Here is a 19,579-nt window from a genome sequence, read left to right on the forward strand (position 1 = left end):
TCAGTGTAATATAGACACAAATCTAAGTTCAAAAGCAGTATGTTCATTCATTCATTCAGTGCTTCCTATATTCCCAAGTCATCTTGTGTACCCAGCCTCTGTGCTGATGTGCACGTTAGCTGCTGTGTCACACATGGAGTTTCAGTACCTATGTCAGCCTTCAAAAGTCTGTTTAACTCATTAATGTACTTAGCATATAGTGCTAATAGTCTTTAGGACTGCCATGGAGCATCCTTTTCATGAGAAAACAGGTCAAGTATTTTGATTCTTGGTATATATGTGAACATCATTGCCCCTCCAGGTGGGTAGCTAGATTTCCTCACTGGAAACTTTTCTGCCAGCTGTTGAGTCTTGGGACCAGTTATACTTTGTTCCTTACTTACCTTACTTTCCACCACAACCAGTTTCTGTTCAGTTCAGACTCATCCATTCAAATGCATGTGCATGTGCACACACACACACACACACATCTTATTAACTAATGAGTCTTACCAAATCAACTTCCTAATTATTTATCTAATCTGTTCATAGCTGCAGTTCAGGACATGACCACCCAACACCTGGAACCACTTCAGCCAAAGTGACACTTTAAAACTCAAATCTGCTCCTGTCATTTCCTCCTGTCCCCGTAAGGGCTCTCCATTTTCCTTTTCCTAAAAATCCAAACTCCCTCACTTGACCCACAGATCCTTTGGTAACCTGGCCCCTGTTAACCTCTTTATCTTAATTTTCTGCCGCTCCCTTCTCAGCAGTCCCTCCCAGGGCTCCCCAACACCCCCAGCCACACAGCCTTCTGTCTGACACTTGGAGTTATTTTCAGTTCCTCCCGTGTCTCCTTTGTTCACGCCCTCACCTCTGTTCAAAGAACTCCTCGAGCCCCACCTGCCCCCCACAGACTGAGGCAGAGACCTCTCCATTCATACAGTCTGTGGCAGTCAGAGCACGGACTTCATAGTTAGGCTGCTTGAGTTCCTGCTTCATTACTAGTAGCCCTAAGTCCATGGACAAGTTACTTAACCTTCTATGTCTTTCTTACCTGTCCTGTTAAGTTCCCATGCCATGGGATTATTTAGGTTACATAATTACACATATAGCACTTGGCATAGTCTTGGATGCACGGAAAGCACTCAGTTAATTTTAACTTGCATTTTGATTAAGTAGCCATTGAGAGTGAATCATGCCAGCCACTGAGGTGACAAAGAAGAAAAGGCATTTCTATCTTTCATAAACTAGCAAAAGTTGTTTCAAAACAAAAATGATGTCATTTCCCAATACTTATTATGAGACCAAATGCTGAGTAGCAAAATGAACAAGAGATCATTCTCCCAACAACTGGGGTAGAGGTTGAGAATATGATTTGAGATACAGGGCAGGCACCTGGGAGAGAGGATCTTTTGACATCTGGCAACTTGTTTGCCCCAAACCTAGAATGTCTTGGAATGAAGGGTAGAAGCTTGAGGGTGTGAGAGAAAAGGGGCCAAACACCAGGGCTCATGCTTTCCACTTTCCTTCTGCAACTGAGGGGTAGTGAGGTGAAAGCTGAAAATCAGGTTAAAGTACAATGGGGGGGGGGTGAATCTAGACAGTTTTTTTAGTTAAATGAAAATTGAGGGAGTGGGGGAGGGAAATCTCCAACTCTGAAACAGGGGAGAGGAGGGGCCTCCTGAGACCCCCAGATGACCAACCAGGAAGTCTCCCCACCCCTGTGATTTAGTCCCAGATGAGCATTAGGAATGAGGTCAGTGATATCCTATGAGCATGCTGTTCAATACCTCAAAATGTCAAGCTGTGGTTAATATTTATGATGTTTACTGAAATTAGTGTAAAATTGATAAAGTACTTTGCTGCCAGTTGCAAACCTATATGTATGTGGAGGTCTAGAAAATTAAGGCCATCCCACCTCAAGTTTAGCTGATGTGGGAAACAGAGAGAGAAGAAAATCATTAAAATTCCTCACCTATTGACAAGCCCTTGAAACAGACAGAGTGGCTCTCCCCTGGGGCCTTAACTGCCCTCACCTTGAGATTTTGCTAAGGACAATCCTAGCCTGACCGACCCCCTGACAAGTCTGACCAGAATCCTGTAAGTCTACTTTAATAATTCCTTTAGGAAACTTTATCTTTAGGAAACCTCCAAGATAGTGTCGAGAATCATTCCCAAGTATATGACCCACTGATAAACATCTAAAGGGTCTCACAAGAAGACTTTTATTATTGGTAATGAATAACCTTTTCCTCAGACAACAGCTAACCCCTCAAGATCCTGGAGACCTCGCTTCCAAAATTCCTTAGAGACTTACATCATCCATAACCCCCTTTGTCTTCACCCACCTCCGAGTCCACCCCTACTCTGCCTTTAAAAACTCTGACTGTAATCTGGGTCGGGGTCCAAGTCCCTATTTCGCTGTGTCGGGTATACTTGGGCCCAAGCTTAAGCTTGTCAAATAAACCCTCATGTGATTGCATCGGTGCTTGGCTCCTTGGTGGTCTCTCGGATGCGAAAACTCGGGCATAACAATGTATATATATATATATTCTCAGTTCACTTATGGCCACAGTGATTACTACGAGACTCTGTGTGTGTTATGTGTGTTTGCCCTGGGGCACACGTTTCTCTTCCTCGTTTTGATAGGACATTGATCATTTTAAGCTATGAGTTCTTCCTGTTATTGAATAATTTAAGGTGATATCTCAAGATGTGAACCCAGTTCTTAATATTTAAAATCTTTCTAATTCTATATGTTATATGGAGATGTATAGTGCATACCTTACAGAGATCATGTCTGCGATTAATTACATGCTCATTAATTATAGTTTCTTCCCTGAACTGAGGTAAGTCTGAGAGAAAATATGAACCCCCCTTATCCACAAATTCAAGCAGTATTGAGGATTTTAGGCAGAGATAGTTGAAATGTGCTTTTGCCATTTTACCACTGATTTCTTGTCCCTGACATTTAACTTGGGTATTTTAATAGCTTTGCGTGTTGTATTTTCTTCTTTTGCCTCTAAGTTAAACTAAAACTGATTCCTAACTTCATCTAGCAGTCAAATGCACATTTGTGTAGTATTTAAAGATCTCCAGATCCATCTTTTACATATTAATTTTAGTTCTTACTTGTTAATCAGCAAACATTAAATCTTAGATATGACAGAGTTCTTAAAATCATAGGAATCAAGTATCTTTTGCTTGCATGTAACTCTTCAACCAGCGCATAGTTTTTCTTTTCCTTGGATCACATCAGAAAAAAAGATAACCGCTTATCTTTTTTTTTTTTTAATGACAGCCTATCTTTATCTAAATATTATTTTACTTTTTATCTGGTATATGGAAAACAAATGTTAAATGGTGACTGTGTGTAGTTCTTGATTTTAGACCGAGAAAATGTCAAGTCAAAGTGTTTTGATTTTGCTAGCTGAGAGATGAAGGGCCACGCATACAATACATTTCTCGGGATGTGGGGGGAGGGTCACACTGGAGAGAAATGGGCTCCATGTTCAATCAGCCACGGCTGCACTTCAGGGATAAGGTAAATGTGTCAGTGATGAAGGAGCTGTTATTTACAACCAAACCATCAATTGGCCATTGTGCTGAGGGCAGCTGAGTCACTGAGCATATTCAGATCTTAACTGCATGTACCAGCTGGTCCTGAACACTGAGGGTGTTGTTACTCACATCACATTTGTGACTCCCTACTGTTGCCCATTCAAGGACATCAACTACATGATAAATTCTGTGTTCATGATTATGTAATCTTTTGTTAGGGATCCACTAAGTATATTGTAAGGAAATGGATAACTTCCCTTCATTTTTTAGCTACAGTATGCTTAAGGACCTTTATCCCCATACCCACATGCTAGGCAACTGATTTTATTAGTTCTCCCAGAAAATATATAGTTTTAATCTAAATAATCTCTTTTTAATCCCTTAAGTGGATTCAAGTAACAAAATAAACAAAAATCTTCCTGGTGCCAAAATTTGCATTCCTTGTGCAATTTCTTGAGCCAAATCCCACAAACTATTACTGCCATTTTAATTTTTTAAATGTTATAAAAATAAGACGCAGATAAGTAATTTGGCTAAAGTCACAGAACTAATGAAAGCTGGGTTGACATTTTAACCCAAAATATTAAACTCTTATTTTGAGCTTTTCCTCTTGGTTTACAGTAACTACGTGCGGAATCTCCTGAGCACCTAATGACTGTCAGTAAAATACAAAAAAAATGTTTAACTTTGATGAAGTCAAACGTTGAAAAGTAGATGTTATGATCATTAGAACCTGAAAAAAGTAGACTGACTCTGAAAATTCAAAATAAGTCCAAAATATCACTTTATCACATTATGTGTTATTTAAACTGTAATGTGAATAGATGTAAAAGATAAATATAGATATAAAGATATAGATAACTGTTGTCTGATAAAGCCCAGGTACCCCCAAAATGCTTTTAGGTTCAATACCCAACTCCAACCAATATAATAATTAAATTAAAAAATAGCAATAAATGGTGAAATGCATGCAATTTTTTTTTCCGATTAAGTGATATATTTTTCATTCCCTTTCTATCATGATGCTCTTATTTAGGTCAGCATTACCAAATAGATTATTTAGATTATCCAATAGAAACATAAAATGAGCCACATATATGATTTTTAATTTTTCAGTAGTCACATTAAAGAAGCTTAAAAAATGGTGAGATTAATTTTAAAATCTATTTCATATGAGTGAACATATCTAGAATATTACCAATTCAACATGTATCAACATAAAATTATTAATTTTGCATTCCTTTCTTGGCAAAGTTTTTGAAATCCAGTGTGTTTATTTGACACTTGCATTACATCTCAGATGGAAACTAAATTTTCATCTGAAATACTTTATCTGTATTTAGGCTTCATAGAATTCACAGTGTAAAAACTAGACACACATACCTAATTTGTTCCAAACATATTTAAAATGTTTCTAATAATCAAGTCAAACACAAGTTTTGAAATTTGAATTAACTAAAGTTAAATAAAATTAAAAAATTGAATCCCTTGTTTCCACTAACTACATTTCAAATGGTCAGTTGCTGTACTAGCTAGTGGCTACCATTGGACAACATAGCTCTAGGATTTCTCATCTGTTATTCATTTGCCTTAGAGAAGGGTGGTCCATAAAAGAAGGGCTGACATCTCCCCATCTCCCTTTCCCCCAGTTCCTGGCAACTACCACTCTCTATTCTCTGCTTCTATGATTTTGACTATTTTAGATTCCACATAGAGAGATCATGCAGTATTTTCTTTCTGTGCCTGGATATTTCAATTACCATAATTTCCTTTAGGTTCATCCATGTTGTCAAAAATAGTAGGATTTCCTATTTTTTTTAAAGGCAGAATAGTATTCCATTGTATATGTAGTATATTTACCTCGCAGAGATTTAATGTTCCGCAATGTGACTATAGTTAACAATACTGTATTGCATACTTAAAATTTGTTAAGAGAGCAGGTGTATCCTAAATGGTTTCACACACATACACACAAAATGATAACTCTGTGAAGAAATGGATATATTAATTAGTTTGATTGTGGTGATTACTTAACAATATATATACATAACAAAATTATTATTTGCAAATTATACCTCAGTCAAGGGTGGGTAGGAAAGCGATGAGCCAGTATCTATCCAAAAAGAAAACACTATTTAGTTTTAATAATCAAATCTCTTTTGTCAAAAGAGAATGGGAATTTCTAAATCCCAAAACTACCTTTACGTACCAAAAGCAAAAGTTAAAGATTTGACTATCATGAGCCAGTAATACAGAGAACACAAGATCTAATGTAAGAGGTGGAACCGTCAACCTAAGGGAGGAGAAGGTGCATTTCTGGGCCTAGCGAGTGGGAAGATTGGAGGAGAGCAAAGACCAGAATGGCAGATGTGATCATCTGACTGAGCACCCGAGTTAGGATCTCTGAGAAGGAAATTAGTCACCAGATAATAGAAACTGCACAGAAGTTGAAAAGAAAGCAGAAGATAAATGGCCTTTACATCATTTCCATCTTGCAATTGGAAGAATTCAACCTCAGGGCACCCCAAGAGCAGGTAGGGCAGGCAGCAGAGATGAGTGTAATGGGAACCAGGGGACCCTACTGCAGAGCTGGAGAGAACAGGCAGCGCACCTGGAGCTGGCAGGAAGATGTGCGGGAGATTCAGAGGAATTTTATAGCATGTGAGCCTCGATGGAACAAGTCAGCATTGGGTTCACAAGGACATTCAACAGTGATTGTCAGCAGAGCACCCAGGGGAGACCACGTGGGAGAAGCACAGGGCTGTGGAAGCCAGCAAAAATGAAGAGGCCACACTGTAAGACAGACCTGTGGCTGCTCTGAGGTTGCCTCCCCACTTGGGCAGACCGCCAACTGGACTCCAATGCCATTTTGCCAGAAGGGGAAGAGTGAGAAATTAAGAAAACAACTGATGGTTTATTAAACATTCCTCCCTCCCCTATTCTGTTCCTGTTCAGTCTTGGATGGATGCTCATGATGGAGTTTAGATCAGTTATGGAAAATAAAGTAGCTGCGTGCTTTATACAATCTAGATTGCAGTATATAAAAATTATGACTTCAATATACTACTGTTTATTGCACTCCCCTCTCATAGCCCTGAAAGGTCTGAATTATGTGAACACAAATCTGTCTGGTACAAAGTCTATGGTCTTTCCTCTGTTGGATTACCTCCCATCACCATTCTATGACACACCTTATCAGACACCTTTACATTGCTATTTGACAAATCTATGAATGTAAATAAGTATGGATACAACAGTAAGACATTCAGGACACTGTGCAGCTGGCTTAATAAATGAACCTAAAAGATAGTGCTCAGTGTGTCCATACCAACTTGCAAATAAATCTCTACTAGAGTGCCATGAAGTTCTATCTTTGATGCTGTGTAGAGCTAACAAGAAGCTCAGAGAAAGAACAAAGATAATAGATGTCATCATAAAAGTTCAAAATGGCATTGGCAGGGTGAAATATTAATTTGAAAATAATTAAGAAGTTTGACTTTTTGAGTAATCCTGGGAGTCCAAAGTAGGGGAACTTGCTAGGGCATCACTCCATGAGAGGAAGTCACAAACACTCTGACCAGTACTGCTATGTAGTTATTGAAAAACAAAAACCAAAAAACCTATTCCTTTTTTAGGCTGTATTAATCAAAATAGTCAAAACCTGGAAATCAGCTTAAAGATGATCCATTCCTAACCAAATTATAATATACAGATCCATGAGTAAGACCATAAGGTGCAATCCAGAAAAGTAAGTTATACCCTCACCTGGTCAGGAGATATGCACCCCTGACTATATCTCTGTTTTGGACTCTACATTTTGGGAGGAGGACTACAGTACGTCCATACTGATGGGTGGAATTGAGGTCATTTTGTTTATAGGAAAGAAGAGCCAAAGGATAAGAGTAGAGGGCAACAAACAGACTGCAAATAAACAATTAGTGGCTGTATTTAGACAGAGAACTTAGAAGAAAGAAAACAAAAGCTGCAAAATGGCATAAGGAAAAGGTGAAAGGAGCCTAGAAACAAGAGAAGGAACCAAGTTCTCCGCATGCTCGGCCATGACGCCACCACATACCTAATAATCCCCACTCACCAGGCGCCATGTTCATGATCATGCAGCACTGTAGGTCCTGGACTTCCGTGTTCTTCAGCCTGGCGCTGACTTAACCCTTGCAGTTACCAGGCACTTACTGTGAGCCAAGCTCTGTACTGAGAACTTCCCCTATATTGTGTCTTTAGTCCTTCCAGTACTGTGCAATGATGCTTTCGTGATCATTTACATTTTATACATAAGGAGACCGAGGCTTAAATATTGGATAACTTGTCTACATGAGCGGCAGAGCTAAGAACTAAACCAGATCTTACTGATTGCAAAGTGGATGCGCTAATCATTAGGCCACAGTTACCTCCTCCATTGGACCAGTTTTACAAATCCCAGAATGTTTCTTTATTCACACGCTGAGCCCATATTGATTGAAGGTAGTGGTTTTCTTTTAACACCATGACAGATTACCACACACCTGGTGGCTTAAAATTTACGATCTTGCAGTTCTGCTGTTCAGAAATCCAGCATGGGTCTCACTAGGATAAAATCAAGGGTCAGCCCAGTTACCTCCCTCTGGAGGCTCTAGGGGAGAATTCATTCTTGGATTTTCACAGCTTCTAGAGTCTGTGTGAATTCTTTGGCTTGGGGCACTCTTCTTCTGTTTCATAGGATTGGTGCATGGACATCGTTAGGGAGCTGTGTTCTTCCCATCTAGGTGCCTGCCCTGTACCAGGTATTGCTCTAGGCACTGTGAGATAGACACGGAGGAGAAAGACAATATACATATGCCAGACAATTTGTGTGGCAAAAGCTTAAAGCAGTATAATCATCTCAGTAGCCGCAGGAAAAGCATTTGACAGAATTCAGTAGTCATTCCCCCACCACTTCCCTTTGCTGGGAACTCTCAGACTCCTTCTCTTGGATCTCACTTTAGATGTCTCCTCTTAGAGAGACAGTTTCAGGTGTATAGTCAGTGCTTAACAAACACAAATGTTTGTTTTTATTTTTATTTACTTATATAATTAGTGTTTTAAAATCATACGGTGCTTTCTCAACTTAGCCAGCAGATGGATGTTTATTATCACAGGTGAATCAATTCACGCTTCTGAAGAACATGGGCATGGTGATTACACTTTAGTAAAAGCAAACAAATAAGCAAAACCCCTTTAGGTGTATGTTAGTTGCTGTATATATTTGTATAAACAAGGAGAAAAGTGTAAAAGAATATATACCAGACAGTTAGTGGACAGCGGCCGATCAGCTTTGGTTTCTGCATCTTTGTGCTGATAAATGCTCACAGAATGGGTGGACGGGGACCGCTAACAAAGGTTAAATAATGAGAGGGTTCTGGAAGGCAGTGAGCATCCACTGACCCTTGAGGACTGAGTGGATATGATCTTGCTCAAAACATACACTCTTCTGTTTGTTTTATTTTAGCTACATTTTGACATCTGGTTAACCTAGATGGTTTCATAAGTGAATTAAAAACCAAGAGAGCATAAATAATCAATTTCTGTACTGTACCCAACTTGCTTAATAGATTCTTATGCTGTAATTTCCTCTCCTGCAAATTAGGAATAATAGACTTTCTGTAAGAATAACACAATTAGACTGGTTAAAAGGCACTTATATTCATAAAGTACCCAAGAGTTGTCGAGTATAAGTGAAAACTCTCTAATTTTTCTTTTGTGACATCCATGCAACTGATTATGTTCTAGAAAAATATATTACAAAACATGCTATGATCCACCTTAAAATTGAATGTATTTGAACAAATGTCACTCTTTTTCCATAACCCTTAAAATTCAATCATCTTCCTTTCTGGGTCTGGACATTAAGTGGGGATCTGGTGAAGGAAGAGCCAAATCCCAGGCTATTCCTCATACGGAAGCTTTTTCATGAGTCTGCACTGTAGCCAGACTACATCTTTGGAGTCCTTATAACCAATGTTTGGATCATTAGTGCAACTGGAGCAAACATTCAAAAGAAACCTCAGAGTCATCACCCAAGCTTATAGATTACTCTAAGTCTACACAACTGGGACAAGTATCTGAGATGCCCTTTGAGGATGAGGGGGGAATGCTTTCCAAAACCAGATAGATTCTGTGAGAGATTGTCCACACAGAGAGAGACCATACTTCCGTTACTTCTTATTCCTCCCTATTAGCAGAGAATAAATGTGGCTTCACCCTATGATATCACGGCAGCCTTGTTCCTCCTCTGATTTCAACTCTCTTGTATTCGCTGATACGCAGCTTATGTCCATGGGCTGTTTCCTCCTTGCAAGAAATCAGTGAAGAAAGAGAGAGAGATTAAGAGGTGCTTTACTTCTCATTTACATCTTTCCATTTTCAACAGTACCACTCCCAACAGCCAAATTGTGTTTCTTCATAATGAGCTTTACCTTGATTCAGTTTTTTTCATCTACAAAATGAAGGTAATGATGAGATCTGACTTATATGGCTATTTGGAGACTTTAATAAGGTAATTAACATAAGATACTTAGAACATTGCCTTGAACAGCGATCACTCACTAAATCATAGCTGTAATGAATATTAGTAATATTAATACTCTTCAATTATCATCCCACATTTATTTTCTCTTAATAAGGACAGGGTATGTTTAGAGTTCTGACAGATGTGAAGAAATGCAAAAGCCAGAATTAATCAACGTTATAGCTGTGTTAAAGAAAACCTCACAAGCAGCCCCAATTTCACTTCCTATTCATAGGCACTAGTCAGATAAGGAATTACTCCATTACATGCATCCGTGGCAACCTGAAATGGTGTGATATCCCTGCCTTGTTATTCGTGTGGGCAGAGCTCTTTAACACCTTCTCTCAGAATGGCAGAAACAGCATTTTCTCTCTCATCTCTTCTTGTTTCACCCTTATGTCTACTTATCCTTCGTCACTGAAATTATTCAGCTCTGCCACACCCAGACTTAGAGTACCCAGCCCCAGCTCCAAAGGTCACAGGCCAAAGGTGAAACAATTCAGCACCCCACCCCCCCACCTCCCCACCCCCCCTACCCCTGCCACCGCCCTAGATTGTTGGGACAGGAGAGAGATGGCAAAGGGCTAGAACTTGGATAGATAGAAGCTTTGTATCACATGGGCTGTTTAAACATTCATGCATCCTCTTCTGGCAGCTAACAGGGCTGCAAACTTGGCCCAGGAGGAAAAAAGGTGTGTGTGTGGCTGAGGGGAGTGGGGGGGGTGGAGATAATTACTAAATTTCATAGTATTCTGAAATGGCTGCTGTGAAGGAAAAACTTGAGCGCTGATTTTTGGTTTAACCTCTCAGGCAATTTTTTTTTTTTTTTAATTCAACACAGTGCAATAGGCAAGTGATTAAATGCATTTTTAAGTATTTTTTCAGAGCGTGTCATCAACGTTAGATACCCACTGACATTAATACCATAAAAACGTATTGGACTGTCAAAGCCACCTCCTTTATAATTACTTTACTAATGACTTGATATATTAACTGACACATTCCCCTTGCAGTCAACAGCTTTGCTTATGTTGTAACATAAGTTTAAATTATCAACAACTGAGCAATAGAATAAATCAGAGTGGAAGAAAGACCAAATTATTTTTGAGCGTGGTGGCTCCCAGTGTGGGGACATTTCATTTAGGCAGTCAGTTGGCACTATATCCTCTTCATTAGCATGTGTGAAGACACCAAAAATGTAGGTATCTGTTCATTGTTTGTTTTAAGGAGACATTTTCCCTGATTGTCGTTAAGTTTTTTGTTGTCCTAATTCTGGCTGATAAAATTTAATTAAAACAAAGTAATTTCACAATTTCTGAGACAACATAAAAGCAAACCTTGTCACTGCACTCAACCTCTAATTCTTTCTTCAAAGCACTGTCTGTTCAGTGAAAATCAACTTTATTTTATTTTTTACAGCTATAGTCACAAGTTCTGACTTATCAATTCTCCATCCTCCCAATATGGCATACAAAAATGCAAGCATTCAAAATGTGCCTTCATCAGTTTGCCCCTTCTAACAGTAGTGATCTAAGATGTCAATTCAGATAAAGCAATAGGTACATTAATAGTTAAATATTAATAGTTCAATAGGTACATTAAAAGTTAAAAATCAGTTGGAATGTCAGTGCTCAGTGTTTCTAGATGATTCATATTAATAAGAATTGGCCATCAGAAAATATCAGGTAAGTAAAATTAAATAATCACCTTTTTAAAATTCTACTTCTAAGAAAGTTCCTTCAAAAAATTCTTAACTACAGTTAATTATTTGAACCCTGTAGGCATAGATATGTCTATAAATATATGTGTGTACAATATAGAAGTATATCAGATATATATTAAGAAAGTACCTTCATGAAAAGTTGTATTTTTCATTTAATGTTTCAGATGTACATTACCAACACAATCAAAGCCAAAGGAACAAGACTTGCTAAGCCCGTTTTATGTTTGGGCTTAATGTGTTTGGCCTTTCTTACTGGACTCAACAGAGTAGCAGAATATCGAAATCATTGGTCGGATGTGATAGCAGGCTTTCTGGTTGGAATATCTATAGCAGTATTTCTGGTAAGTACAAATTTATCTGGATTTTGCTGCATTTTTAATTAACTTCTATAATCACCGATGAGAATACAAGTGTGAATTGCCAGGTTTCCCTAAATGTGGTGTGTCAAATGATACTATGTACATTTTAAGTCATTCATTTCTTTCACCTTCTTCATTTATTCTGCCTAAAGTCAAATTTGGGGGTGAAAAATATGTAAATTCTACACATAAAGGTGAACAGAATATTTTCATATTAAATGGAAATGGGCAAAACCACTCAGTTTTCCTTGGATGGTTTTTAAGACTGGGTTAGTTGGATATTTTAAAAATTTCCTGGGGTCACTTTTCATCCCAGAGTATCTAGAGCATCCCAGATTATCCCAGTGCCTCAGCGTAATACCCTCCATGAACCGCCATGTCACTGTGCTTTGAGAGATGAACTCGTTCCCTTCAGTAACTAAGACTTCATGGGTGGTTTCCAAGACAATACCACCTCAAGTCAGATTTTGCTAGGAGATGAAGAGCATTCGTAGTGATTTCTAATGAAGTAAGCATGCTATCTCTATCCCTTTTATAAAATATCCTTGGATTATTACTATAGGTTTTGGTTGTTGGAAAATATATTTTAGCCTGGCTTTAGAAATAATCAATCCATTATAAGTATGAGTACATAACATTTAACCCAGATGGAAAATGTGTAAACTATACATCAAAACACATTTTTGCTTTGACACATTATAATAGGAAAAAACACTTTATTTCCATTTTGATTACATTTAAATTGCTTCTCATGCTTAACTTCCCTTCTTCTGCTCCTTTCCCTAGTTCCTAACCAGTGAGCAAAAACTTGCATGAACCTTTCCAGCTAACAATTTGTGTGCTGGGCATTTTAAACAGGCTCTGTTTTGTAGAACCTCTTGTGGTAGGGTGCTGACTATGACCTCATCCCTGCCCCAGGCTCTGTGCTGCTTTTCTTCCTGATGTCACTCCCTCTGGTTTGCTAGATGCCTGGGAGACTTAGGCTCACCCCCACCTCTCTCCCACAGATATCTTATGGCCCCAGGAAAACTGGGGCTCAGACTCGGGCCAGAGCCTCTTCCTTTCTTTCACTCACTGCAGATGAAGCGGATCGAAACATTTAAAACAAAACAAAACAAGACAAACACCTTACATCAACCCTAAGAGAAGAACTCCCAAAAGTTAAAATTTCAAAGCACTAAAAATAACTAACTAAATAAATAAATAAATTTCAAAGCACTAGTGTCAGATGTAACTAGGTTTCAGCTGCATGGGTCCAAAACCTCTTCACTGGCATCTGCCTCATCAGTCTTCCTACTCATCTTCCTGTGGCTGTGGCCGACTTGTCTTCACTTCCCATGAACATCATGACCCCCTGCAAGCCCAAATCTAGCAGGCTAGTTTCCTCCCAGTCACTTCCTCATCTGAGAACCAGGTGGTGAAGGAGCGAGACCGTGGATTCCCCTTGGGCTGGAGCCCCTCTGATTGCATATATTCAGAACACTCCACAGTGGCCCCTCGGACATTCTCATCCACCTGGAAAATGACCTTATGAAAGGTCCCATGAAGATAATGCCTTAACTGTAATAACTCAACAAACATTCGTGCACTCATGCATGACCACTTCTGAGTGTGAGTGCCTGCAGGTTCCGGCACTGTGCCAAGGACTGGGGCTGTGAGGCGGCTCAGATAAACATGATCTGTCTCCTGTGGGAGTTACGCTCCGGTTCAGGGGTCAGACAATAATTGGTTATTCCCTCCACGAGTCCATTCCTCTCTTCTTTCGTAACAGAAACATTTACTGAGCCCCTGTTAGAATCCAGGCACGGTGCTTGGTGCTGGGGATTAAATCAAATGAAAAAGACACACAGTCCATCTACTTAAATAGGTCACAAGATAGAAAGAGTTTTATAGAAGGTTAAATGTAATGATATCAGTTCATAGACTCAGGAGATCCCGTTGGGATTAGGGACAGTCAGAAAGGAGATACGGAAACTTGAAAGGTTTGTAAAGCAGGAAGGTCGAAGGTGGGGGCATAAGGAATGAGGGGCAAAGAGCACAGTGTGCAGAAGCAATATAGAATGCTTCATTAAATTGGCCTTTATGGAGCCCTTAGTGTATTGTAGGCTTGGGCACAGCATGTACACGTGGGGGAGTGGCATTGTGGAACGGCACGAGTCATCCAGCGTGAGTGACAAGAGTGGGAAGTAGAACACAGGGGTAATTATCCTGAATGGCCTTGTAGCTTACAATGATCTGAGCTTTTTTCTTTGCAATGCCGGGGATTTGAGAGCCCTTGTCAGAGTTCGAGTGAGTTAAAACTGGTTGAATCTCAGCTTCTTTATTTACTCAGTGCATGGCATTATGCAGTTTACCTCATTTGGGCCGTTACCAATGTACCTTCCTGAGCCTCAGGTTCTTCCTCATTAAATGAGGCTAATAACAGCCTCCTTAAAGCTTCTAAGGACTTAAAAGTTTAAATGAAATGGTGTATGTTCAACGAATGGACACGTGGAGGACTGAAAGTTTGATTCCTTTCAGCCCCTTTTACTCTATGATACAATCTGTGTTTTGAAAACAGGTTTGCTGGAATGTGAAACTCCAGGTGAAGGTAGAGGGGGCAATTTGTGCAGAACCAGGGAAATAAGATGTCCCAAATGAGGCCTCCATGGGCACAAACAGAAGGGAGGATATCCGGGAGGTTTGTGGAGATGGAAGGTTTGGAGTTTGATGGCACACCGGGGATGACAGGTGAAGGAGAGGGAGCAATCCATGATGGTTCCCGGGCTTCTCATTTGGGCGAGGAGGACATTTATTCTGAGCAGCAACTCCGGCTCTGGCTGGCAATATCCTGGGGTGTCTCCAATTATCTTGCGCCGTGTGCAGAACTCGGAAATGGTTCCAGAATAGAATGAGCACTAACCGACTCCAAGACTCCATGTCTTGGTTGAAGGCATCCACATCCCCCAGTCACCCAGACCCAATGTCTAGCATCTGCCTTTGACTCACTCTTCTTGCTCATCTCCCACACCGGGTGATTCATCTGGTCCCAGTTTATTTCCACTACAAAATGTCTCCTCCACGTTTCATTTCTTGGCCATTCTGACCAACATGTGTACTGTTGGGACTGTACTCCATTTTCGAGATCAGTGCTTTTTCTCTTTCTTCTATCTCTCGGTTCCTAACTGCCTTCTTTCTCACTTCAGACTCTCCTCCAAACACCTCCCATTCTGCCTCTCTCTTCTTTGGAACATAATCCGCTGCTAATAACAAGACAAAACAAAACGAAGTTCATTCCTGCGTGTTAAACCCAAATACATCCACTGGGCTTCTGGGATTGTCAGTAATCTGGCTGCACCTTCCCATCCAAGTGTATTTTGTCTCCTTGCAGAGGAATCCTATACCGCACATCAACCCAATTTCCTTTCCCTCACAGACAGGTTCTGTCCGGACTTCATGCTTGCCCCAGTAGAATGCCCATTCCTCTGTATATTTTTTAGAGCAAAACAGGGGTCTGGGAGCCACATGAACCTAGGTTTGAATCCTGCTTTTACCACATGCTGGGTAGATGACCTTGAAGAGGTCACTTGTCTTCTCATTTTTTCTAACGTAGGGAGGCCTCCCTTACCTGTATTTAATATCCCCCCCCCCCACCAAGGAATCCCTTCCTCATTCCCTATTCACTTTTCTCCATAGAATGTTTCAACTTTTAATATACCACATATGATATTTTTGTTTATATTTATTTATTTATTTATTTATTTATTTATTTATTTATTGCTGTCAAACCCACCAGAATATAAGCTGTGCATGGAGAAGGCATTTATATGTTTTCTTCATGGAATATTCCCAGTACAAAGTACTGGGTCTGGTAGATAGGTGATTCTCGAGAAATACTTGATGGATGGCTGAATGAATGAATGAATGAATGAGTGGGGAACTGTTTTACTACTTCCCAGAGCTCTTTCCAGTTTTAAGTGAAGTCCCATAGGTCGCAAATACAGTTGAGTGTGTGGTGCAGAGAAGGTACTGGATATCGTGGTCCTCACCTTTGACGACTATTCAGATCCTTTTTGCACTTGAGATTTTTCTCAGACAAGTCCCAACTTGCCCAAGAAGTGTTCCTGATTACCTGGTTCTCCCATTTTTCCCGAGTTTCCACTGCCCTCAAAGTTTGGCCCGTTATTTTCTAATGAGGAATTAAATCCTGTCCTGTTTATCACCCTCATCCCATGTACCTTTTCTTTAAAGTCAGAGAACAGAATCCCCATGCTTAAGAAAATACAAACCAAATACTAGTTGAATGATAGTTGTAGATTGGTTAATATTATTCAACAAATATATGCTTAACAAATATATGCTTCAAAGTGTTTCCAAAAAAGATGCCCAGGGTCTAGCCGAGTAGTTCAAGGTTACTGAGCCGTAGCAAGAATTGGTCATGTTATCATATGTAATACAATAACAGTAAGAGTTATTGGAGTAGTGTTTACTATGTTAACTCAGTCCTCACAACAGCATGATGAGTTGTAGTTATTATTGTTCTCATTCTGCAGGTAAAAGAAGCAGGTCTAGTTATACTGAGTTGCTTGCTCAAGCTCCCAGTGAATAAATCAGGGAGCCTGGCATTAAGGCTCAGCCCTGTTTGATCCCCAGAGCCTATGCACTTAACCCCAAACAATACACATGTTTTGCTCGCTACAAGTGAAGAGAGAAAATGACCACAAATAGATTAAATTAATTTATCATCACCACTGGCAAAAGTGCACAAAAATTATACATGTAATGGTGACTTATTAGTGTCATTTTTGTGGGACAGGGTAGAATTATACACATGAAAGTCATTCATGTAAAAATAGAATGTTTCAGAGGCATGTCACTTTAAATTATATAGGAACATCAGAAAATTTGAGAATACTTGGCCTGGACACATGCTCATTCATTAGTCTATCCATTCACTGTGGCACTGGGAATATAATGGTGAGCCAAAAAAAAAAAAAAAAAAGAGAGAGAGAGAGAGAGAAAAAGAGAGAGACAGCATCTCTGCTTTCATAGAGCTTAAAAGGAAGCTCTTTAAGGAAGAGATTCACATCAACCAAAGTATTATGCTAACATATGTGTAATTTCATTAGAAATAGATGTTTTGGTGAATAGCATCGGGGATTGATGTGATCAAACAAAAACAGCCTGGGGTCAGAGAAAGCCAGTGAAGAAGTGATACTGAGATGAGATATCACGGGTGAGGAGGATATATATGGTGCGCAAAGAGAGTGAGTTCACTATTCCAAACAAAAGGCAGAAAAAGGAAAGCACAGAGAAGGAAGGCTGCAAAGGTGGGCAGGGTTTATACTATTAGAGAAAAGGGGAGCCCAGCCACAGTCGTTTGAGGAAGGGTGACATGATCCAATTTGCATTCTTTTTTTTTTTTTTTTAAGATTTTATTTATTTATCTGACAGAGAGAAATCACAAGTAGATGGAGAGGCAGGCAGAGAGAAAGAGAGAGGGAAGCAGGCTCCCTGCTGAGCAGAGAGCCCGATGCGGGACTCGATCCCAGGACCCTGAGATCACGACCTGAGCCGAAGGCAGCGGCTTAACCCACTGAGCCACCCAGGCGCCCCCCAATTTGCATTCTGGAAAGATCATTCTTTCGTCACTATAGAATGGATTGGAGGGAGACTTTAGAGAATGCAGACAAATGGTGGTGATTGCTTAGTCTTTGGAGTTGGTACTAGACATAGAAGAAAGCAGATATGAGAAATCAAAATTTTTAGGAAGAAAAATAGAGCAAATTGAGTGACTGATTGTGTATAGGAAGTATAAAGAATAAATCCAAGTTTTCAGCCTTATGCAATTAGGGGGAGGACATGTGGGAGCTGTTGTCTTGAAAGGATCCAGAAAAAAAACAAACAAACAAACAAGATTTTTAGCGGGATCAGAAGATAGGCAGATCTGGGGTTTCACTTGGAACATTTGTTAAATTTTTCCTACCTTTGACAACCAGAAGAGTGGCCTAACTTGGTAAAATATTGCAACCTCTTCCCTTAAATATTGAGAAAACTCAGACCTGGAGGACAGTCCAAGAACATACACGACTGGGGATCAAAAACCAAGCCTTTTGCTTTTCTATGAACATTTTTCTTTTTTTAAAGTTTTATTTATTTATCTGAGAGAAAGAGCGATTGAGAGAGAGAGAGAGCCAGGGGAGAGACGAGCAGACTGCATGCTAAGCATGGAGCCCAAAGCAGGGCTTGATCCCATGACCCTGAGATCATGACCTGAGCTGAACTCAGGAGTCAGACACTTAACTGGCTGAGCCAGCCAGGCACACCCCCTACCCCCTGCCATGAGCATTTTTCTAATAGGAAATCAGTTCCATACTTATGAATGTTAGCAGGCAAGGCTTGTTTAATATTTGAATATTGTTCTAAGGAAGATTTGGCAATTTTCTCCCTGGTAATTTAAATAATAACAGTAATGAAGAATAATCATTATGCTAATAGATACTATTTAATGAATATCTACTATCTGTTAGGTGTTTAAATAGTTTGCCTATGAATTCTCAACTGCTTCAGTGGTGTTGTCCTAACCCTCAATTAAGGCAAAGAGATAACTGATACAGTCTTTCAGAATCCCATATTAACTCTAGATGAACTCTTTTTCATCTCATGACTTCCATATGTCTATGTACATACATAGGTATTTCATTTCAACAAATTTTACTTCATGAGAATTTGTCACAATTTTTTCATCTGCCTAAACTTTCCTTAATTTATAGTATTAATGAAAAGGGAAATATGTGTGTATACTTCATGAAGTGATCATGGAAACTCTTTACTTGTTATGTTGTTATTGGCTAAAATTCTTGATTATATCCTTTGTACTCTAGGCAGTGGTCAGTTGGCAAACTATAGCCCTTAGGTGAAATTTGGCTTGCTATCTATTTTTTTTTTTAATTTGCATTGGAACACTGACATGCCCGTTCATTTACAAATTGTCTGTGGCTATTTTCACACCAAAATACCAGAATTGAACAGCTGCTGCAGAGATTGTATGCCAGCAAAACCAAAAATATGTACTATCTGCCTCTTATGGCCAAAATTTACTGACCCTTTCTATAGGACAATCACTGTTAGTCTTATATAGGGTTGATGCTAGGCTTATCAAGTACCCATCTCTAAGCCTGTACCATCCCTTACTTTAAAGCTTTTGATGGCAATGATAAAGTTGATGGGTCAAATTATCAGGCTTTGATCTGTGCTTCTGATCTGTAATTACTCATGGAAATGGAAAGATAATAAGTATTCCACGACTAGGGCAATGTTTTCTCTAAGATAAAGTCTCATAGTATGTGTTATTATTTTGCAGATGTATAAATTTTATTTAAAAACTGGAGAATAACCAAGATCTAATTGGCCTTTGAAAATATTCAGTAATGA

At 39.4% G+C, this 19,579-nt stretch overlaps 1 protein-coding gene across 6 annotated transcripts in view; it reads left to right on the forward strand.

Annotated features, from left to right (window-relative positions):
• Window positions 1–19,579, forward strand: part of PLPPR5 (phospholipid phosphatase related 5) — a 121,100-nt gene that overhangs the window by 66,977 nt on the left and 34,544 nt on the right. For all 6 annotated transcript variants that reach the window (XR_004276265.1, XM_032302717.1, XM_032302718.1 and 3 more), the window contains one exon: window positions 11,972–12,148. Coding sequence is in view for 5 of the 6 variants with exons in the window: in XM_032302717.1 (XP_032158608.1) it covers window positions 11,972–12,148 (177 nt within the window). In the remaining variant the exon portion in view is untranslated. The remainder of the gene's footprint in view (window positions 1–11,971; window positions 12,149–19,579) is intronic.

The sequence above is a fragment of the Mustela erminea genome, chromosome 10, assembly GCF_009829155.1.
Source record: "Mustela erminea isolate mMusErm1 chromosome 10, mMusErm1.Pri, whole genome shotgun sequence".
Taxonomy (NCBI): domain Eukaryota; kingdom Metazoa; phylum Chordata; class Mammalia; order Carnivora; family Mustelidae; genus Mustela; species Mustela erminea.